Here is a 23,992-nt window from a genome sequence, read left to right as displayed (position 1 = left end):
AGTTTGGATAAGAGATCTGGGCTAAAGCTAGTTGTTTGGGAGTTGTTGGCATACAACACAGTAGTATTTAAAGACATGAAGCTAGCTGAGATCACCAAAGGAGTAAATCAAAGAGAAGAGGACCAAGGAATGAGTCTTGGGGTTCTCAGATAGTAAGTGGGTGCAGAAAGGAGAAAAACCTGAGGAGTGACCAGAAAGGCAGAAGGAAAACCAGGCCATCCTGAAGGAAGCATGTTGAGGAGAGTGTCGTCAGCCCTGTCAGATGCTTCTGATGGGTCAGATATGAAGACTGAGATAGACCCAACTTTCGAGGGAAGCTGTGGACAAGGACTCAGGGCAAAGGCCTGACTGGAGTGAGTCTGAAAGAAGACCAGGGGTAGGGGTGGGGGAGCAGCGCCTGAGGTGGCTCAGTCAGTAGCTCAGGTCATGATCTCAGGGTCATGGGATCGAGCCCCATGTCAGGCTCATTGCTGAGCATGGAGTCTGCTTAAGATTCTTTCTCTCTTTCTCCCTCTGTCCCTCTCCCTCGCTTGTGCACTCTCTCTCTATCTCTATCTCTATCTCTATCTCTATCTCTATCTCTATCTCTATCTCTATCTCTATCTCTATCTATATAGATATATATATCTATATAGATATAGATATAGATATGTAGATAGATAGAGATAGAGATAGAGATAAAGAGATAGAGAGAGACAGACAGACAGAGGAGTGAGAACCAACAAATATAGACAACTGTTTCCAAAATATAACCCATTTCATTATTTCAGATGTGAGTGTTAAGTACTCCCACAGACTGTTTCCATCCATCATGATTAGATGGTTTTTGTGTTTTGGGTTTCTTTTTAAGTTTATTTATTTTGAGAGAGAGAGAGAGAGAGCGCGAGCGCGCGCGAGAGAGCACATGAGCAGGGGGAGGGGCAGAGACAGAGGGAGAGAGAATCCTAAGCGGGTTCCACACTGTCAGCACAGAGCCTGATTGCGGTGCCCCAGACCCACAGGCCCACAGACCTCACAAACTGTGATATCATGACCTGAGCTGAAATCAAGAGTTAGACACTTAACCAACTGAGCAGCCTAAGCACCCTTGATTAGATGGTTTTAATCAGGGATCAAATTATGTGTTCTAGTGTTTTCCCTTCATATTGTGTTATGAGTATTTGAGAGATGCCACACAGTCTTCATATTGTCATTTTTAGTACATCAAATGAATGTAAGCAATACATTTTAACACATAAAACAAATGCACCATAATTACCCCTATTGCTGATCTCCTGCACTATTTCCATCTATTTGTTTTAAATAAATAGGAGGAGAATCGTTATTCATATTGCTCCTCTCCTTTGTGACAATTTCCCACGTTTATATTTCCAAATATAGGATTACTAAGCAAGATACTATGAACATTTTTGAGACTTCTGATCCATATTCATTCCTAAATTGATAAGAACTTCCAAAAGACTGTATCAACCTGTATTGCCATAGGCAGTAAGGGTACTGTTATCCTCATGCCTTGATCAGTAAGGGGCGATTTTCATTTCCTTATTTCTTGATAAATTCATTATAGGTTTAAACTGTTGCTTCACTGCTTTTCATTTGCATTCCTTTGCATAGTAACAAGGTTGGGCATTCTCCAGATGTTCAGCTGTTTTTAAGACAATTGTTGTTAAAGCCCTTGGAGAATGCACTAGCATTAGCCGTGTGGGTATGCGTGTGGTGTGTGTAGAAAGTGGGCGTGTGGTGTGTGGAGGAGGTGGTGTGTGGATTATATGCAGAGCTTGTGAGTGTGGAGAACGTGTGTGGAATACGTTTGTAGATGGAGGTTTGGAGCACGAAGGAGGATAGAGAAGGGGTTCTCAGTGATGGCTGTGCTTAGCTAAGTGTTGGCAGTAGCTGCCTTCTGGGGAGGAGAGCCTGAGAGGGAAGAGGATGGGGTAATGATGTTTTATGTAGCCAGGTGTGTAAAATGCTCAGTGATTAAACTGTGCCCATGTATAGCTTTAATTAAAAAAAATGAGAACTAAAAAATAACTAGCCAAGGTGATCTCAAGGATCCTGCCTGATGTAAAGATATCTATTCAAATGTGATAGACTCAGGAAGGAGGGTACCAGCAGAAGAGGCTGGGCCTGGGGGGACCCTCTCAGAGTCTAATGCAGGACAAAGGCTGCTAACTAACACAACTCCCTAGACACCCCTGGGAACTTTTGAAAAGCCCGGTATCCTAAAGGACAGTCTTTTCAATAGTTGCTGGTCCACATGGAAAAAAATACACCCACTTCTGTCCCCACCTCACACCGTGTATAAAAATAAACTCAAAATGACCATAGACCCAAACATAAAATGGAAAACTAGAGAACATCTAGAAGAAAACATAGGAGAAAAATCTTCAAGATTGTAGAACAGGCAAAGATTTTTTTTTGGGGGGGGGGGGGACAAGACCCAAAAACCACTAACTATAAAAGAAAAATTGATGAATGGGGCTTCATTGAATGTAAACCTCTATTGTTCAAAAGACACCAGTAAGAAACTGAAAAGGTAAGCCACAGGTAAGGAAAAAATACTTACAATATTTAGATCTAACAGAGGACCTATATCAAGAATATATAAAAGGACTCCTATCTTAAAATAGTAAGAAGCCCAACAACCCAATAAAAAAAATAAGAAAGATTTAAAAAACACTAAAGACCTACAGATGGCCAATGGACACATAAAAGTATGTTTCCATCATCAGTCCTTGGGGAAATGCAGATTTAAACTGCAGGCGGGTACCACAGCATTCCCACTATAACGACTGAAATGAAGATTAACAATACCAGTGGTTGGCGAATATGGAAGAATTACAACTCCACTAAATTAGTGGTGAGAATGTAAATTGGAACAGCCATTTTGGAAAACAGTTTTTCTATTCTTTTTTAATGTTTATTTATTTTTGAGAGGTGGGGGGTGGAGAGGACAGAAGGTCCAAAGTAGGATCTGTGCTGACAGCAGAGAGCCCGATGCAAGGCTTGAACTCATGAACTGCAAGATCTGACCTGAGCCGAAGTCACACGCTTAACTGACTGAGCCACCCAGGCGCCCCAGTTTGCCAGTTTTTTTTAATAAAATTCAACATATGCTTACAATATGACCCAGCAATTCCATTGCTGGATAATTTTGCCTAGGAGAAATGCAAATATATGCCCATACAAAGATTTGTGCATGCATGTTCATTACAGCTTTTCATGATAATCCCAAACTAGAGAGAGACAACCTAAAGGTTTTTCAAAAAGTGAACTGTGATATATTCATACAATAGAATTTTATTCAGCAGTAATAAGCAAGTCACTGATACAACAACATAAATGAGTCTCAAAGCCTTATGCTGAGCATAAGAAGGAAGGCTCAGAGATCATACACTTATGCATCCATCGATAGGAAGTTCTGAATAGGCTGAAGAGGAGGGAGGAGGTGGGTGGGAGTAACCAGGAAAGAGTACAGGGATCATTGAGGTAAAGGGAACATTTTACCCATCGATTTAAGCGATGGTTTATGGTGTACACATTTGTCAAAACATATCGAACTATACACAATGCCTGCATTGATCGTATTTAAATTTTACCTTAATAAAGTTGATTTAAGCCATACATTGATGCCCACTTCATACTGTAGACCAATTAAGTGGAAATCTCTGGGGTAGTTCCAACATGTAGCCAGGTTGAAACCAGTGTTCTGATATGAGGTTGCGTGTTGTTTGTCTACGTGTGCATTCATCTATCTGTGTTGGTTTCTACTATGAAAGAGAGACTGGGCCACCCAAATTGGTAGCCAGCCTCCAATTAAGGCTCTCCCATACTTTCATATTACAAGGAGTAGAGGACCTTGGCCACAGAGAGGGCGCTATTGAACAGAACGCTCTGGGGAGGGTTCATCCAGGTGTGCCCTTGCTGCTGGTCAAGGGCCAGCATCTCAGCCAGCCCTTTGGCGGGAGATCCTACCTGGAGCTCAGCATCACACCTGCCAGCCTTGCCTGCCAGCTTCAGTGAGCGCTCAGCGCATCTGTGCTGTCACCTCTGAGAGAGTGGTTTTCACCTTTGGTGGCACACTGGAATATTTGGGGAGCTTTGCAAATCACCACTGCCTCATCCCCACCCCCAGAGATTCTGATCTAATTGATCCAGGGGTGGGGCTTGGGTATCAGGAGTGTTAAAATTCCCCCCAAGTGATTCTAATTGTGTCAGTCAAGGTTTCTCAGCCACGTCTGTCTGGGGACAGACACCTGGGGAAACTTTCACAAGTGTCAGTGCCTGGGTCCCACTCATGGAAATTCTGATATAAATGTTCTGGCACAGGGTTCAGGGTTTTTTGTGTTTTTGCTGTTTTGTAGCTCCTCAGCTGATTCTAATATACTGCCAGGACCCAAAATTACTGGATGAAGTACCAACATTTTTTAAAGCAATTTTGCTGAGAATCTGGGGGAAAAGGCACTTTCATATGCTGTTTGTGAGCATAAGAATTGGTACAACCTTTCAAAAGGTAGTCCCTGTATTAAGAAGTATATCTTGCAGAATTAATCATACAAGTTCACACAAGTATTTTTTTTTAACAGTTGTCGCTGCAGCATTGTTTGTAATAGCAAAAAAACTTAAAACAATCCAAATATTTCCCAGTAGAAGTCTGGGAAGCCACTAATACCCTACCATAAATACAGCCTAATCCCATTCCATGGAATACTATGCAACCATTTAAATGATCAAGGTAAATAAAAAATTAAAAAATAAATAAAAACAGTAATAAAACTAAAAAAAAAGAATAAACAAAAAGACTTGAGGTAAATCTTCACCCAATAAGGAAGGATGAACAATATCAATCATTTGCAGATGAAAGCAAATTACAGACCAGTATATATAACATGGGGCCATGTTGCATTAAAAATAAGTTTCTGTATACAGACACATATGTATCAACAAACAGGTTTATGTGTAATTAGAGGGCAGTATCTTTTAGTGTGTGAGACTCGTAGCAGCAGTTACCTGTAGGGAGTAGAATTAGAGACATGGAAACTCTCACTTGTTTTATAAATTTGCAGTAGTAGAATTGTGAGATTTTCCTTTTTTGTATTTTTCCCCAAAAGTGTAAACTTTAAAAATTTACATATTTTAGAAAACATCTCCAGCCTGGCCATGATCAGCTGTATCTTCTGTGGGCTTTGTCAGCTGGATGTCTGAGGCTAACGCTTGGGCACTCAGGAGTCCCTGACTCTGAGGGCATCCATATCTACTGATGGGACATAGGACCCAGCTTTATAAAATGCTCCCTTTTTATTTTTTTATTTATTATTATTATTATTTGTGTTTATTTATTTTTGAGAAAGACAGAGCGTGAGCGGAGGAGGGGCAGAGAGGGAGGGAGACACAGAATCTGAAGCAGGCTCCAGGCTCTGAGCTGTCAGCATAAAGCTCGACACAGGGCTCGAACTCACAAACTACGAGATCGTGACCTGAGTCGAAGTCAGATGCTTAACCAACTGAACCACCCAGGCGCCCCAAATGCTCCCCTTTTTAATCTTTTCTTGTAAATATTCCTCCTCCTTTCCTGGTGGAAGGGTTGCAGAGCTTTCCTTATGAGAAACTATCTTGTGGCTCCTGCCAGCAATCTTTAGACTTTGTTTTCTTTCCCAGAAAAAGGGAGGAGGAAGAGTTTAAAGAATTGCTATTCACAATTAAAAAACTGGCCCCAGTAAATAGTTTGGGCTTTACTCTCACCAACGTTTGTTTACTTTACCTGGGCAGAAGTGCTTTATAGCTTCCTAGAAGCAGGGTAAGCAGGACCTGTTACCCTCTTTAACAATTACAGAGGTAGATTCAGAAAGGTTAAGCAACCTGCCCATTGTAACACAGCAGTTACTGGTAGGGACAGTAACTTGGCCCTGCTGCTTCTGTGATCATCCTCCCTATACCTTCTTTCTTTCATTGGAAATGCTCATTTGGTGAATGAGGAATGGGAGCTATCGGCCCTACAAAAGGAGGCACAAACTCAAATTCCCCAGGAGTCAGACCCATGACATAAATGAATGAAGCAGACCAGCAGACTGATGGAGTACTTGGGTCTGTGGCAGACTGTGGACTCAGCATGGCCAGATCTTCTGAAAAAAACAGAGATCAGGATTGTAATGTTTACATCTCCCTGTTTTTATATACCAGTAACCAACTTAAAATTAATAAAACACTTTCGGTTAAGCAGAACCTGTCCACTGGCTGGATTCACCACATGACCATGATTATACAGTTTCTGGTGTGTTTTGCCCCCCAACCCCACCCACCAGCGGGGAGATGGCTGAAGGGTTGGCAGCTGAGGGGCATCGATTCCTTGACATTGCTTTGATATCTTCCATGTCTGTTCAGCTGTTAGCTATCCCTTTTTTTTTCTTAATGTCTATCTTGGGGCACCTGAGTGGCTTGCTTGGTTAAGCATCCAACTCTTGGTTTTGGCTTAGCTGATGATCTCACAGTTGGTGAGTTCAAGCCCTGCATCGGGCTCTGTGCTGATAACCTCTAGCCTGCTTAGATTCTCTTTGTCTTCTTCTCTCTCTCTCTGCCCCTCCTGCTCTCTCTCTCTCTCTTTCTGTCTCAAAATAAATAAATTAGCTTTAAAAATTTTTTTGTTTTTGTTTTTCTAATAGGTAGTAAATTTTTTTCTTTTTTTCTTAATATGAAATTTATTGTCAAATTGGTTTCCATACAACTCCCAGTGCTCATCCCAACAGGTGTCCTCCTCAATGCCCATCACCCACTTTCCCCTCCCTCCCACCCCCTATCAACCCTCAGTTTATTCTCAGTTTTTAAGTCTCTTATGGTTTGGCTTCTCCCCTCTCTGTAACTTTTTTTTTCCCCTTCCCCTCCCCCATGGTCTTTTGTTAAGTTTCTCAGGATCCACATAAGAGTGAAAACATGGTATCTTTCTCTGTATGACTTATTTCACTTAGCATCACACTCTCCAGTTCCATCCACGTTGCTACAAAAGGCCATATTTCATTCTTTCTCATTGCCAAATAGTATTCCATTGTACATATAAAAAAATTATTGTTTTTTTGGATTTTGACCTTTTTTCAAATGATCACTGTACATATTTATTGCATTTTTTTAAAAGAATGAAGAAATATTGTACCACCAAGACATATCTACTGCTGATAATTTGCTAAGCGTTCTCCTAATGCTTTTGAGAATGTACATATTGTTTCAATAAATACAGCATTATTCAGTTTTGCCCCCTGCACCTCCACTCACTTATACATAATAGGCCTCTTTCTGTTTCATTCACATTTCTTTGAAGACACTATTTTTGATGGCTGTGGCAGCGTGTTGTGTAAATATAGCAGACTTGACCAGTTATTTTCCATGTGACCTTGAGCAAGGTATTTAATCTGTGCCTAGATTTTCTCTTTCATGTAGTGGGGGTTATAACAAAATCTACTTTTAGGGTTAGTGTGAGGATTGAAGGGGCAAAGAGATGTACAGTAGTTAGAACAGTGCTTGGCATAGAGTAGATGTTATATTAGCGCTTGTTATCCTTTTCATCACTATTATCACAGTTTGGTACAAAGGCATCTTTGCCTGAATTTTTTATTACACTTGGTAATAAATTATTGTGGGGGAATTACTGGTTAATACTATGGGGGAATTATTGGTCACAGGGTATTCACATTTCAAGGCTCTTAATGTGCATCGTCGGATAGTCCTCTTCTAAATCTGTTACTGATTTACATTTCCAGCAGGCAACGGGTCCCTATTTTTCATAGCCTCTAAAATATTTTTTGTTTTCTTTTTCTTCACTCTTTACCAAAACTCATGACCTTAAGGATCCTTGAGCCTCTGTCTAGATTAGAACTCAAACCTGGTCCTTCTCCTTGCTGTTCTGAGACAGACTGGCTTTGGGTATGGAAATTAATTCTGGTTTATATTGTTTTTGTTGGCTTAACCCAAATGGAGAGTCTCCGTTGCTTAACAGGTAAGTTTAATGCATCCGCTTTTATCGTGATAACTCTGTTTACTATATTCTCTGTTTTCTGATAGTGCATCCCACAGGCCACCGACCCAACATGTCTTGGTGAGGTGCTGACCTAGGGTCTCTGGGGTCTGTTCCAGAAACCACTCAGATCGAGGACCCCCGGGTGCAATGGCGGCAGGAGCAGGAGCACATGCTGAAGGATTACCTGGTGGTGGCCCAGGAGGCCTTGAGCGCGCAGAAGGAGATCTACCAGGTGAAGCAGCAGCGCCTAGAGCTCGCACAGCAGGAGTATCAGCAGCTGCACGCCGTCTGGGAGCACAAGCTGGGCTCCCAGGTCAGCTGTGAGTACCTCCCGCCACCAGCGCCTGCACCCCTGCACGATGGCGGGAAGGACTGCACCCAGTCCTGTCTGGCTCGCCTCTCAGTGCTTCTTAGATCTGCCAGTTTTCTTCCATCTCTGCTTCTCGTGCAAACCACCATCCTCTCCGAAGCCCTTCTGCTTCTGCCTTGCAGTGATTCATATGCCTCTTTCATTCCATGCCTTTCATTCGTCTGCAGTCATCTCAGACTATCAGCCAGCTTACAGACCTCCTCATTTAAAGCCCTTCAAAGGCTAGAGGATGTGGGTTGTGGGAGTTCTTCTTCAACGGAGAGAGCTTGAAGTTGGGAGGATGAAAATGGTCTGGAGATGGACAGTGGTGGTGGTTGCACAACACTGTAAATGTACTTAATGCCCCTGAACTGGACACTTAAAAATGAATTTTACGCTATGTATATTTCACCACAATTTAAACAAAAAACCTTCAGTGGCTTCCCATCGTTCCTTCCACAGCCTCCACTGCCCTTTGTGGTCAGGCTCCTGCAGCCACCCAGCCTCGTCTCATGCGGCCACTTGCTGCACAAAAATTCCTCGTTCACTGGGCTCCAGAGCCCCCCACTCTGCTCCCCTAGCCTGCCCTGCACCTTTCCACCTTGGCACTTTTGCACTTGCTGCACCCCTGCCTAGGATGCTCTTCTGTCTGTTTGCATAGCTGGTTCCCTCTTACCCTTCTGGTCTCACCCTTCCAGTCCCATTCTTCCTGTCATCTCCTCTGAGAGGCTCGCTTCTGACAGCTCCATCAACAGACTCCCTTCCCCAGTGTTAGCCTTTGTAATGGCTCTCTGTTTATTTTCTTCATTGCATGTGTCACAAGACATCTGCTTACATGTCTGTATTATGTCCAGTGGCATGTTAACTCTGTAAGGGCGGGGCTCCTGTCTCCCTGGTTCGCACTGGTATCTTCAGGAGAATAGGCATGCCAAGGCCCCAGTCCTTCATTCTCAGTGCAGTACCAGACCAATACCTGTTCAGGAGCCTACTTACATTTGCCAATGTGTTGGGGTTTTTTGTCTTTTACCACTATTTCTAATAACCAGCCCTGCCCCATGTTTTTTGAGTGCTTAGTACATGTCAGGCTGAAAATGCTATTCACTGAATCCTCATAATAATCCTGTGGATGAGGACAGTTAATATCCCCTGTAATAGGGAAGGAAACAGGTTAGCGGACTTGATGACATGCCCAGGGTCTTAGAGCTGGTGAGAGCAGCAGTAAGTTGTAAATCCATCCCATCTCCCCCTCCAGCATCCTCAGTGTGGGCGAAGGGGCCAGCACTAGGCCATGCTGTTAGGTTGACATAGCTTGGCTGCGTCACTGGATACTTCTCCTGTGTGAAGCCCTCATTTTGAGAAGTTCAGTCCTCCTTGGGGACAGAACTTGCCCAGTTACTCACTTTCCCAGCCCTGCCCTTTTCCCTGGCGACTCAAGCAAATCCCCAGAGTCTCAGATTATGGAAAAGAACTGTATTATACTTATTACCTTTTTCTAGGTCAAGTAATGTCCTAGAGACTGTCATGAGCGTTTTAGCACTTAATCTGTTTTAGGCAGCTCAGGCTGCCATAACAGAATCTCAGAGACTAGGTGGCTTAAACAACAGAAATATATTTTCCCATAGTTCTGGAGCTTGAAGTCCAAGATCAGGGTGTCAGCATGGTCTGGTTCTAGTGAGAGCCCTCTTTCTGGCTGGCAGATGGCTGCCTTCTCACTGTGTCATCACATAGCAGAGAGGGAGACAGAGAGCACAGTCTCTTCTTGTACAGTCACTAATCCCATCATGAAAGCCCCACCCTCGTGACCTCATCTAAACCTAATCACCTCCCAAAGACCTTTCTTCAGATACCATCCCATTGGGGGTTAGGGCTTCAACATATGGATTGGGGGCAGGGAGGAGGGAATTCAATCTATAGCATCATCCTTGCCACAGTCCTGGCAGGGAGATATTATTGTCCCTAGTGAAGCTCAGATTTGAAGAGGTGGGGTGATTTTGTTTTCTCCTGAAGCCCTGCAGTCTGAGAAGTGACAAGTGTGTATAAAAATGAACCTTCGTATTTTGGGGGACAGGATGCTTACATGGACCCACAGTATCACCCCACAAGTCAGTTATGAATTTCAGAAGGTAAAGTGTATTTTCACATGGAAAGAACTGCAGCTACCACCTTACACAGGTGTAAAATTAGCATCACCGTAAGGAGACGAACTGACATCGTGTGCTTTCTGATGTGATGCAGTAAGAACATTGTGGAGGATTCTTGACAAAAATATTTACCATCCATCAAATCATCAAGAAACAGCCAGACAGCTCCATAATGTGGAATGTCCTACAATATAATTGGCCTGGACTCTTCGAGGGGGGAAAAGTGTGAAAAACTAGAAAGAGGGGAAACTCTTCTATACTTAACAACAACAACAAAAACCAATGGAGGCATAAACCAGATTAAATGTTTGCACCCTGGTTAGACCCTGGGTTGAGGTTGCAGGCAGGGGGGTGGGAGGGTGAGGAGGAAGCAGCCATAACAGACATTCTCAGATATTTGGAAGATTGTCTTAATTGTGATCATCATATTGTGGCTATGTAGGAGAATGTCCTTGTTCTTAAGACATGCATGTGGCATCATGTCTACAGCTTAATTTCAAAAAAGATCTAGCAGGAAAAAAAAAACAATATAACTATGCCATCAGTCTCAGTAAGCTGATCAGTAGCTGCCAATGACATGTTGGTGGCTTTGAATAGAGGACAGGTTTGCATTTTTTGGCCACCCACCATTTTCAGTAATCATTCATTGAGGGCTTTCTATGAACCGGGTGTCTCAGTGAGAGGAAGAATTGGAGTGGAGGGAGGGATAGATAGAACAAATGTGGGGAAATGTTAAAAATTGGTGGACCTAGGAAAAGAAGGGTATATTAATATTATATTAGTCTTTCAAATTTGCTATACATTTAGTTTCCAAAACAAAAAGTCAAGGTGGGGAAAAGAGCCAAATGGGCAGGAATGATATATTTCCACAGAGAAGCCTGATGGTAGGAGATGACCATCATTGGACTTTGAAGTCAGAGGGCCTGAGTTTGAATCTCCACTGTTACTGTGTCCTCTTGGAGAACATACTTCACCTCTTTATGTGTATGATCCCTTCTGTTTAAATATAAAATGTTATGGTACCTTCCTCTCCTGGGTCCATGTCAGAGTTTCTCAACCTCAGTACTACTGACATTGGAGGCCAGCTAAATCTTCACTGTAGGGACTGTCCTATATATTGTGGGTTGTTGAGCAGTACTTCTGGTCTCTACCCACTAGATGCTAATAGTACCCCCTACTGCAGGCTATAACAACCAAAAATGTCTCCAGACATTGCCAAATATACTCTAGGGGGATGCAAAATTCTCCCAGTTTAAAACCACTGGTATCAGTAAATCAGTACCCTTAGAATATGTTAATGGTTCAACATTCTTCTTAAATACTTTACATAATATTTTGAGAGTATGAACTCAAGCTAGACTGCCTGGGTTCACATCCAGGATATGCCATTTACTAGCTGTGTAACTTTGCCCAAGTTATATGCTACTTCTCTCTGCCTCAAATTCTTCTATAAAATTGACATAAAAATGGTATCACCTTAGGGCACCTGGGTGGCTCAGTCGGTTAAGTGTCGACTTCAGCTCAGATCATGATCTTACAGTTTGTAAGTTCAATCCCCACATCAGGTTCTGTGCTGACAGCTCAGAGCCTGGAGCCTGCTTCAGATTCTATGTCTCCCTCTCTCTCTGCCCTTCACCTGCTCTCTCTCTTTCTCTCAAAAATAAATAAACATTTAAAAAAATAATAATGGTATCACCTTCATTGGGGTGTTATGAGACTTAAATTAGTTAACAGATGTAAAGTACTTGGAAAAGTACTTGTCATATTCTTAAGCTCAATAAATAATAACAATTGTTTGATATTATTAATTTATTGGCATTGAAATGACAAAAGATTTTAACAGATCTCTGGAACTAATAAGAATAAATACATGATCAGTGGTAGGAAATAATGATGCAGTCTTATCATATGACTCCATCAAGTTCAAAGGCACCACTGGTTTGAATGTTAAAGAACTTCCACCTAAAGTGACTGAGGTCATCTCTGGTAACCAGATCTGAGATCCAAACCATCCAGGAATTGGGGTGTCCCCAGACTAAGCATCCCAGTTAAAAAGACATGACCCTTCCTCCTCATGACTTTCTGTGGGTTTTAAAACCAGCTTTGTCTTCCAAGTCAAGCTCTCCAACATGTTGATAGACTGGTGAGGTCACATGCCTTGTTTCTAATTCAGATGGCTTGCCTGAGCTTGTGAGAGTTTTGCCACCTGGCCTTGGCTGAGGTGGGGCCTGGCCACAGGTGGGGTCCTGGGGGTGGAGGCTTTGTCAGCACCTCTGGTGCAGTCTCTGGCTCCATGGGGAAAGAGAACTAATATTTGTTGTGCACCTGTTATATTCCTGCAGGGCAATGTGATGGGCATTCCACATCCATTATTTAAAGTAACCTTCCCCTCCCAACTGTCCTGCAAATATTGTTTCTTTTTTACATATCAGGAAACTGAGGCCCAGAGAGGGGAAGGAGCTTCTTCAAGGTCACACTGGTAAAAAGTGGCAGAGCCTTTATACCCAGGAGTATCTAACCTCAAAAACATTTCTCTTGAGGCACCTGGGTGGCTCAGTCAGTTAAGCATCCAACTTTGGCTCAGGTCATGATCTCGCAGTCCATGAGTTTGAGTCCCACATCGGGCTCTGTGCTGACAGCTCAGAGTCTGGAGTCTGCGTCACATTCTGTGTCTCCATCCCTTTATGCCCCTTCCCCACTCATACTCTGTCTCTCTCTGTGTCAGAAATAAATAAAAACATTAAAAAATTTTTTTTTTAATTTTCTCTTAATTTAATACAAGTCATCAGTCAAATTCTAAGGTTCTTGTGTTACATTTGGGTTCTCCCATCCTCTGAAAGATGAGAACTCAGGATAACTGGGTTCTTTGGGCCCTCACCATGTTCCTTCCTCTTTCTAGGCCTTGGTTTCCCATTTGAAAAAGCAATCATTGGGAACCTTGTAGTTAAAAATGCCAGTTGAACCACCTACCTGATTTCCCTCACTCCTGAAACCAAGACAATGCAAAATAAGAGATTTCCTTTTTAAGGAGTACATGCACAAAGACAGGGAGACTGGGAGAAAAAAGAGTGACAATAAGATGTGGAAGCTGGAAAGCAGATGGGCAGGTGACAACCTATCTGATAGACCTGAGAAAAGAGAATACAAGCTGATCGTGAGGAAAACCAGCACTCTGGTCTACGTAGATCACTGGCAAAAGTCGTGGGAATTGGAATCCTCAGCTGTCCTTGGGAATGTAAGTCAAGTTTGAGGAGGCCCTGAGATAAAGAGGATTGGGTAAAAGCTGTTTTAGGAAAAGGACAAGCAAATCTCTTCCCCAAATCATACAGCCCATCCCCAACCTGGCAGGATACAAGGTGGGGTCCACCACACTGAAAACACAGTGATTAAGTGAACTCGGACCCATAGGATTTGAGATCCCAGCTCACATGTACCACTTGGTCCCCAGAATGGTGCCAGGCTATTACCACCCAGGCTGGATAGTAGCAGAGGCTAGGGAATCTGACCAGATAAAAGAGATGTAAAGACATTGAGCATTTCTGGATGAAACAGTCCAGCCAAAGCATGTACCATATAAGCCACAGTCAACAAACCTCACTCCATTCTGCTTTTTTTTTTTTTTTTAATTTTTTCTAATGTTTATTTCTGAGACAGAGGCACAGCATGAGTGGAGGAAGGGCAGAGAGAGAGAGGGAGACACAGAATCCGAAGCAGGCTCCAGGCTCTGAGCTGTCAGCACAGAGCCCGACACGGGGCTCGAACTCACAGACCATGAGATCATGACCTGAGCCAAAGTTGGTCGCTCATCTGACTAAACCACCCAGGCGCCCCTCCATTCTGCTTTTGGAGCAGACAACTGAGATTCCAGACACCTGAGCAAAGCCTCTGACATGCAAAATAGAGATGAAAACAAACCCTTGGTGATGGGGAGGCCTTGTGGGAACAGGGAGTATATGTGGAGAAAACATCAAGAGAAGCTACACACCCATGAAACAAGAACGGGATGCTATATTTTATTTATTTTTTTAACGTTTATTTATTTTTGAGACAGAGAGAGACAGAGCATGAACGGGAGAGGGGCAGAGAGAGAGGGAGACACAGAATCGGAAACAGGCTCCAGGCTCTGAGCCATCAGCCCAGAGCCCGACGCGGGGCTCGAACTCATGGACCGCGAGATCGTGACCTGAGCTGAAGTCGGACACCCAACCGACTGCGCCACCCAGGCGCCCCAAGGGATGCTATATTTTATAGAAAGGAACATTAAGAGAACACAAAAGAACCTTTAAAAATTAAAATGCTATAGCAGAAATTTAAAATCTGTAGGAAGATTGGAAGGTAAGCCTGAAGAAATCTTCTAAAAAATCAGAGCAAAAATACAATGAGATGGAAAAGAAGAGAGGGGGAAAAAAAAAAAGTAGAGCACCAGGCCAGGAAACCTATCAGAATAATGAAAAGTTCCAGAGGAAACAGAGAAGAAAAGCATCAGGTAAAATAATTTCAGAAGAATTTCCCAGAACAGTTGGAAGAGAGTTCTTAGATTGAAAGGGCTTAGTGAGCACAATGCATGAAAGTCCACTCACACCAAGACATACGTTTGTACCGCTTCAAACATGGAACGATCCAAGATCCTGAAAGCGTTCGGAGAGAAAAACCAGGCCACACAAAAATTATCAGAGCTCAGAGTAGCTCAACAGTAACACTAGAAACCTAGAACAATGGAGCCATGACTTCAAATTTTTAAGGAAAATCACTTACGACCTAGAATTCTATATCCTGCAAAACTACCTTTAATCAACTATAGGGTAGAACAAAGATATTTTTAGACATGCATGATTTCAAAAGCTTCTTTCCTTTGTGGCCTCCTCCTTGGGAAGCTGCTGGTGTTCTACTGAAATGAGCTGGTAGGAGGGGAAGACATGGTGTTTAGGAAAGAGGAGAGAGGCAGGAAGGGCATCTCAGGATGCCCGCAGCACAGACAGCAACCAGCTCACGCCAAAGCAGGCACGTGCCTGGGCCAGGCAGAGCCAAAGGGCAGAAACCAGCAGGACGCAGACGGGCCTGGACCCTGTGAGGGGAGATTCAGATAACTGGCAGAGCGTGAGGTTGAATCTGTGATCAGTTTGTAGAAAGTGAGCAAGCATAAAAATGACAATTATTAACTCTAGGAAAAACAAACCCAAAAAAATGTGCCGGGAAAGAAAAGTAAGCAAAGTCAGCTACATGCCTCTGGCCCAAGTGGTGTTTACAGAGTAAAAGTAATGCAAACACTGAAGATGGCTTTCACCAAGATTATGCTGTCTCCGAGGATGGGGAGCTGGGAGGGGTGCACATGTACCATGTCAGGCCTGGAGAAGGGTGGGAAGCTAACTCCCTGTCCTCCAGAGAGGTAAGTAAGTACATAATGCCTAAAACAAAAATAACTTGCTGCCTCTTGGTAATCAAGAAATTAGCTGAACACATTGAAATGATTCCCTTTTCAGGAGTGAGGGATAGGGACCTGGGGAATGTTTTCTTTTTATAACAAACCTTGTACTATGTTGGACTGTTAAACTTGTGGTCATCTGTAACTTGAAAAAAAGCTTACAAATCAAAAGCTATAAAAAGGTGGGCATTTAAAGTCACCCTGTGAGGTCCTGTTCGAATATAAAATTCCTTTGTTGGAGGGATAGTGAGGGGATAGTGGCACAAGGGGAAGGAGGTCAATGACCTTTTTCTTGATTGTGGTGCTTATTGGCTGAGTGTGTTTCTTTTGTGAAAATTCATCAAGCTGCACACGATTTGTGCACCTTTCCACATGCATTTTTTACTTATGTAAAATGTTTACTTAAGAAATGATAACAGGCAGGATGCCTGGGTGGCTCAGTCAGTTAAGTGTTTTTGACTCTTGATTTCAGCTCAGGTCATGATCTCACAGTTCATGGGATCAAACCCTGTATCAGTGTGGAGGCGCTTGGGATTCTCTTTCTCTCTCTCTCTCTCTCCCTCTCCCTCTCCCTCTCCCTCTCCCTCTCCCCCTCCCTCTCCCTCTCCCTCTCCCTCTCCCCCCCCCACCCCCACCCCCAGCTCACTCCCATGCTCTTGCTCTCTCTCAAAATAAATAAACTTAAAAAAAAAATGGTAACAGACTACATCCCATTTCAACAGCTTTGGATACAAATAGTGCATTTCACGGTGGTACTCCAAAGCATAAGAATCCAAGCCCCCAGTGGCTCAGTTGGTGGGAGTCCGTTCTTTTTTTTTTTTTTTTTTTTTTTTTTTTAATAGGAATAAAATCAAGCCTCTCCTTTTTTTTTCATTAACTTTTAAAAATATTTATTTTTGAAAGAGAGAGCAAGCAGGGGAGGGGCAGAGAGAGGGAGACAGAGGATCTAAAGCAGACTCTGTACTGACAGCAGAGAGCCCAACATGAGGCTCGAACTTACGAACCGCAAGCTTATGACCTGAGCCGAAGTCGGTTGCTCAACCGACTGAGCCACCCAGGTGCCCCAGGAGTCTGTCCTTTTTTGGGTTCCCTTCCCTCCAAGATTTTTGAGCATGTCCAAGGAGCACGCCCACTTTCCACAGATCAGCACTGGTGTTTCTGGTCCCCACAGTCATGCTCTCCCTGTTAGGGTAGGTCTTACAGTCCTTCATGGTTCTCCCAGGCTGCTAACACTCTCTCGTTTACAGTTCCCTGTGGTGTAGACCCAAGTCCAGTGGCACAGCCTGGTTAGCAGAGTGGTTGACAGGATGGGGTGCTCATAGAATGGACACCCCCTTTTGAGTGTATCCCCATCTTTTTTCTTCACCAGTGACTCTTTTCATCATGTTCTTACAATTAATCAGTGGGTAACAAATATTAATGACCTTAAAATTTTGTTGAAAAAAGACTGTCAAGGGGAAATTGCTTAAATCACTGCCTCCAGCTATGTATCCAGCCAAATCCCACCCTGAAATCCCTAAGTTCAGCAAACATCAGAGGAATTAGAATGCAGGAAATGAAAGCTTCCAGTTGGAAACAAACATGTGATTCTGAAGTCCCTATTCCAAGCTGACAATGGGGACTGCAAGGTCTTCCCCACCCATCCAGATGTTCCCACCACCCATCTCTTCTGGTAAAGCCTCCTCCTCATCATCATCATCACTGTAAACTGGGCACAAAGGCAACACCGCCTATCATCTTTACTGTTATTATGCAGACAGTTTTATTTCCCTTCTCCGGAACTTTTCAGTATTCCATTTTAACTCGTGCATAACCAGAAGGCCCTACCTCCCAACACTGGAAATTGCCACCAGTCTCTGTCCTCAGGAAACTCCAGGCCCCAGCAGTTGATCTCACTGTGCACGTGCACACGTAGTGTCCAGAAGACACTAGGTGGGATGTGAGGGGTGGGGGGCGGGGGGTAGGAAATGATGGAATTGCACACCTGGTTGGGATTAAGGCCCCAGGGGAGAAGCTCTTCTCTGGCCTCCATACTAAGAACCCCTATCCTTTTCGTGAACAGTGGGGTTGTGTTTATATTAAGGACACCATGAATTGTACATTGGGCCCCTTTCCCTCTTCACATCACCAGTTAGGAAGCTCAGAGCCAGGTTTGTGGTGTCTGGTAAGGAAGGGGACCCTCCATGTTTGCATGAGCCCTAACTAACCTCACACCTGTGGATGTGATTCCTCATTCTTGTCTTCCCTTCGTCTCATGTCCTTACTTCAAATGTATTTTACTCTTATGTTCACTTTTGTAAGCCTTAAAATATCTTTTCAAGACATAAATACTATTTTAAAATTTTTTAAATGCAGTGATTACAACTACATAACAACTGTGGATAATCAAAGTAACTTTGAGAAAAGAGAATTGAATTAGGGTGGTGGGGTTATGGGTAATTTATTTTCCCTTAAAAATGTACATTAAGGGGGCACCTGGGTGACTCAGTTGGTTAAGCGCTTCTTGATAACTCTTGACATCCGTTCAGGTCATGATCTCAGGGTTGTGGGATTGAGCCCCACCTTGGGCTCTGCACTGAGCATGGAGTTCTCTCCCTCTCCCCTGCTTGCATGCTCTCAAATAAATTTTTTTAAAGTACATTAATATTGTAGAGTACAATAAATAATACTTTTAGTTATTTTTCTGATTATAAAAATGTATTCCTCTTAGTGTGGAAAATAAAAATACAAAGATGAAAATTGGTCTTATGTATCATCCATATCTCTATATACCAACATTATCTTTTTGGTATATTTCTTTCTGTGCTTTTTCTAGATGCATATGTGTATATATATGTTTGTTAACTGTGTATATTTAACAAATTTAAGTTACTCTTTATGGCTTTTTATAAACTACTGTTTTCAGGTGGCAGTAAGTTTTGGACATTTTCCCTTGTTCAGAATTCCTGTGTACAATTGTTTTAAATCACGTTAAGTTGTATCATCCTCACTTATGCATGTACCATGTTTATTTAGCAAAATTCCCCTTCACTGGGGTGCCTGGGTGGCTCAGCCAGTTAAGCGTCTGACTCTTGATCTCAGCTCAGGTCATGATCTCAGAGTTCATGAGTTCAAGCCCCACATCCGGCTCTGCGGTGATGGTGCAGAGCCTGCTTGGGAGTCCTTCTCTCCCTGTCTCTGCTCCTCCCCTGCTTGTGTGCTCTCTGTCTCAAAATAAATAAATAAACTTAAAAAAATAAAAATCCCCCCCCCCTTGTTGGCCATTTAGTTTGTTCATGATTAGTGATTCCTTTCTGGGTTTATGTAGATGTCCAAATAAGCCATCTCTCCCAAAATGTGTTTCTTCTACAGAACTTTTTTTTTTTTCTTTTTCATTGCAGTGGTGTCGGGTTCGTCATCCAGCTCTAAGTATGACCCTGAGATCCTGAAAGCTGAAATTGCCACAGCAAAATCCCGGGTAGGGCCTCTTTGCCTGTACTGTGGAAGGGGGGTCACCGAGGCAACCACAGGCCACTTGCCCACCCACTGGACCAAAGGAGATGCTTCCATCAGGCAGTGATGGCTGGTGCTGACTGACAGGACCCTAAATAACAGCAGTAGTAGCAGTGATAGCAGCTGTCACAGTAATTGTAATGGTAACAGCAGCGACCATGTCACTGTAGACCAAGCATGGTGCTCAGTGCTTCATGAATGCTGTCTCGTGTTCCTCCAGCAAACCCACGAAGCAGCTGTTGTCCATATCTGCACTTAAAGATGAGCAAACAGAAGCTTAGGGTAACTTGCCCCAAGGTCACAAGGATTCAGGGCTTACACAAGGTCAAAGAACTTACAGTTCTTAACGCAGTGTGCTCTCTTCCTAGCTATGGCTTATTCTATATTGTCTTATTTAGTTCCTTCATGATAATTACTTCATGACTTCTTGGGAATAAATATCATTCCCATTTTACTGGTGTGGAACTATGACACAGCAGTTAAGTGACTTGTTCAAGGGAAAGCCAGTATTTGGAACGCAGGCTCAGTGATAACTTCAGGTAGGTTTTCCAAAATCATGCCTACAAGAAAACAAAAGGGGGAAGTGGGCCAGGGGTGAAGCAGTAGGGTATGCTGGGAAGAATGTAGCCTTAGAGAGGTGTGCCCTGTCTAAAGGGGCCGTTGAGTTTCAGCCCTACCCTATTGTGGCTGTGCTGGAATGAGGGCTCAGTGTTGGCAGATCTTCTGTTTTTAGAAGAGAGCTATACTTAGGCTTATTATGTGAAATCTCTCCATATTTCATTATTAGCAATTAAATTTTTAAATTTTATAACTGCAAACCAAACACAGCATTCCTACAAGCCAAATCCAGCTCCCGGGCCATGTCTTGCCTCTAAAGTTATTGCACTGCCTCTCACCTCCATACCCATTACCTGCTTTAAGTAATGCACAGCCCTGTGAATTACCATATTCCTCACCTATCAGAACAGGAGAGGGAGTCTCAGGGAGGTGAGATGGCTCGAGAGAGGTCGTCCAGCAAGGCAGTGGGAAGGCCAAGTTCTATCCCAGGTCAGCTGACACCTGTCCACTTCCTGTTTCCCTCAAGTGAGGGCTAGCCAGGATTGACCTGCAGGACAGCCAGGCTGGGATGCTGACTACATGAGCAGCTGCAGAGACCAAGGCAGCATCACTGAGGGGATGGTGTTGTGACCCTGTGGCCTGAGGGGCAGTGGGGGGGCTCTGGGTTCCCCTTAGAGGAGAAGGCAGCCTGCAGTTCTGTATCAACCTCTGATCTAGCCCCATGTGTGGCCTTCTGCCATCCAGGTCAACAAGCTAAAGAGAGAGATGGTTCACCTCCAGCAGGAGCTGCAGTTCAAAGAGCGTGGCTTTCAGACCCTGAAGAAGTAAGTCTACCCTGCCATGAAGAGCATAGGGATGCCCCGTAATCCCCTTCCTGTCTCTCTCTCTCTTTCTCTCTCTCTCTCTCCCTCTCTTCTTTAAGGCCACTCTAATCATTTGATCCCAGTTCTACTCCACTGGTGTTTACTCAAGATACTGTCACCCAAGGTTGAGGTTCAGAAGGAGAAGAGAGGAATCCTTTCAAAGTAGAGATCTCTGAATTCCTGAAGCCATTAAAGTCTGTTCCGTTCAGTTGAGTTTTAGTCGTAAAAACAAGTATTCTGTCATAGAAACGAGTATTGCTGGGCACTTATGGGCACCTGTCTCATGTCCTCCAGTAGATCCAGTAGGATCTGATACACACACAAAAACAAACTTTTTTTCCCCATAGCCCCTAAAGACAAACAGCAAATGTGCCCCACAGTAGGAGCAAGGGCCTCTTCCCCCGCACCAATTGCTAGAAGAGCATGCATGGTGCCACGCACACTGTGCTAGATAGATGACTTAAGGAGTTCCCAGGATAACTTTGACCAAGTGTAATTTTCACTTGTAGAAGCTGACTTGCCACCAAGGTACATCTCTATTGTTTCTTTAGAGCAGGTGCGTTGATGGCTATTTATCGTTATTATACTAGCAAGATTTGTTGAGCAGTTACTCTGCCGGGAAGCACTTTCAGTGTTTCTGCTTGAGTGACTTCATTTGATCCTCACTGCAACTCTCTAAAGAATGTTCTTTTGGCTAACTCCACTTTATAGATGAGGAAACTGAGTCACGTTATTATTAGGAATAATCACACATGCAACAAACCTGCATTGAGTCATGTTCGGTATGTCTGAAGGACTCAGTGTATAGTTATTACAGAGGTGCCTGGGACCCCTCTTGGAAGCCCCAGGGAGAACATCCAGGAGATTTCTCTGTCCTAAGGGACATCTCATGTAGATTCCCAGGGAGGCCACATCTCTACAGTCAGCAGCTTCTATAGTCACTTGCTTTTTCTCGCTGTCTGACTATACCTCTTCCTCATTCTCTGAACCTCAAATCCACCCCCACCACTCTGTGGGCACAGTTCCAAGCCTGGGGATGTCTGTCTGTAGGCTCTCTTAATCCAGGGAACTGTGACCACTGGAGGGGTTGGTTGGTTCTTGTTCACGTCTTCCCATCCCTCAAGCCCCCACTGTCTGGAGGGGAGAGCTACCATGAATCCCCCACCACACAAGGTTTAAGAAAGTATGGCTTTGTATTATAGATTGTGTATAATAGGGTTCTTTTGGTATTCCAAGTTATTATAAATTATGGTTTATATATGTGTGCTTATATAGGTACATATGTTATTAATATATGTATATGTACATATGCCAGTGACAGTTGAGAGCAGTAATATGAGCTTAGAAAATTCCTTCTCGTGACCTATAAAGCAAATAACCTCATGAGCCCTCCAAATTCTGAACACATAGTTGAAAGACTACTCACTCCCACGTCATCTTACCGCAGGGGCCTTTCCCTCCTCCCCCTTCCTGCAGTCCTCAGGAGCTTCTGGTTAGAACATTTCCCATTATTCTCTGAGCCACCACAAACCTGTTTTACCACTTTGTCACCCTGTAGCAGCATTGAAAATTCTTGTTCTTTGGTAAGCTGATGCTGAAACCCCAAAGACAAGCCTTCTTTCTCTCCTCCCTCCGCCCAACTGATGTTTGATATCAGGCCCAGATAAGACTCCTGGTAGTTCTGACTGCCCACGCTCAAAGCTGGCTCCACATTCAGTGTGGAGGAAGACATCTGCTTTAATACACACCTTGGCATAGAGGGTTAGGAATGTAGCTGCAAGAGGCAGATGGCCTGGGTTCAAATCCCAGTTCCCTGGGACCTTACAAAAATGACATAATCCCCTTGAGCTTTGGTTTATCTGAAAAATCAGTCACTGTAAAGATGAAACTAAAGCATGTGACAGTGCCTGGCAGTGAGTGTGAGGGTCAGTAAGGGGTGTTGGGGGTGACCTCTAGCTGGGTGCCTGCTTGGATATGGGGAGGAACTCAGATGAACTCTGTATTTACCCCGGACTAGGGTCTGTGCTGGGCAATGACTGTGCATCAGTCACCTCGTTTCATTGTCTTTGCCCCTTTAAGAGAAGTTTTTGTTCTGCCCCACTTTATAGATGAGGGCACTGATGAGGGTGAAAATATACCCCAGCCCCCCCACCCCCACCCCGTTGGTAAGCATCAAAGCTGGAATTTGAACCCAGGACTATTGGATTTAGAAGCTCATGTGTTAATACCTTCCTTCCTGGCCTCATCCTGGATAACCCCCTCATCATACCCAGAAAACATGAGGCCTCTTTCTTTGTCCCTTGGGATCTTTTTCAGAAGCTAGTGGTGGGAGGTGATCTAGTCACTTCTATCTCAGCCTCCTCCCTTTGCAGAGCATGGGGGAAGGTGAAACTCTTCCATTTGTCCAGTTCACAGTCAGCAGCCCCAGTTTTTTTAAAAAAAGGAAATGTTGATGAGGATTGAAGGATGCCTCTTAGGAGCCTGAGAAGAAAAATCAAAAGGACTTGGGCCTGTCAGCTGCCCTGAGCCCTTGTAAACAGGAAGGAGATGCGATGTGGCATGTCACCCCTGTGGGTGGGGAGCAGTGCGGCATCTCAAGGCACATCCCCCAAAGCCATCCTGCCCAGGTAAGAATTGCCAAGAAGAGCTGCCTGCTGTCAGAGCCTTTGCCCTGCTTCTGCGTGGCTGTCCTGCGGCTCCCGGGTGTGTGAATCTCCAGACAGCCGCATAATTTGGAAATTCTAGAACACATGCAGCCCACTACACCCTCCTCTCCCCTACAACCACATAACTTTTCTTTCCCTTAAAAAAAAAAAAAAGAGAGAGAGAGAGAGATTCATTCACTGAGCACATAATGGTGACCCTTTGTTCCCCTCCCCCCAACCTCAATCCCAAGAGTGTTCCCTCTTGGAGCTACTCTCTGGAGCCAAATTCCAGAGCCTGGGTTGCTAAGGCCCCTGAGGGAAATCAGGTAGAGGCTGTCTGAGGAGCCCAAGGCACAGCAGACAAACCGCTTCTGTCTTATCCTGCTGAGGATTCAAAGCCATCCTCACCCTGTTGGCAGAGGACAGCTGGGCACAGCCCCCTCCCCAGAGCCCCCAGCCCGACTCAAGCAAATGGCATCTTCCCTGCCCTCCTCCCCTCCATTTGGGGCCGGGCCAC

General features: G+C 44.0%; 1 protein-coding gene across 5 annotated transcripts in view; it reads left to right on the top strand.

Moving 5' to 3' along the window:
* The window catches only part of WWC1 (WW and C2 domain containing 1), a 152,941-nt gene that overhangs the window by 74,318 nt on the left and 54,631 nt on the right, over positions 1-23,992 (top strand). For 2 of the 5 annotated variants that reach the window (XM_023259830.2, XM_045035884.1), the window contains exons 3-5: positions 8,122-8,325; positions 19,298-19,374; positions 20,712-20,791. In XM_023259830.2, coding sequence (XP_023115598.2) covers positions 8,122-8,325; positions 19,298-19,374; positions 20,712-20,791 — 361 coding nt within the window. Of the gene's footprint in view, positions 1-8,121; positions 8,326-15,862; positions 15,882-19,297; positions 19,375-19,427; positions 19,949-20,711; positions 20,792-23,992 lie in introns of those variants that run through there. The other 3 variants (XM_023259831.2, XM_045035891.1, XM_045035896.1) reach the window with 3 other exon arrangements.

Source organism: Felis catus, chromosome A1 (genome assembly GCF_018350175.1).
Source record: "Felis catus isolate Fca126 chromosome A1, F.catus_Fca126_mat1.0, whole genome shotgun sequence".
Taxonomy (NCBI): domain Eukaryota; kingdom Metazoa; phylum Chordata; class Mammalia; order Carnivora; family Felidae; genus Felis; species Felis catus.
The sequence above is the reverse complement of the archived record's forward strand: the minus strand, read 5'-3'. Positions and strand labels throughout refer to the sequence as shown.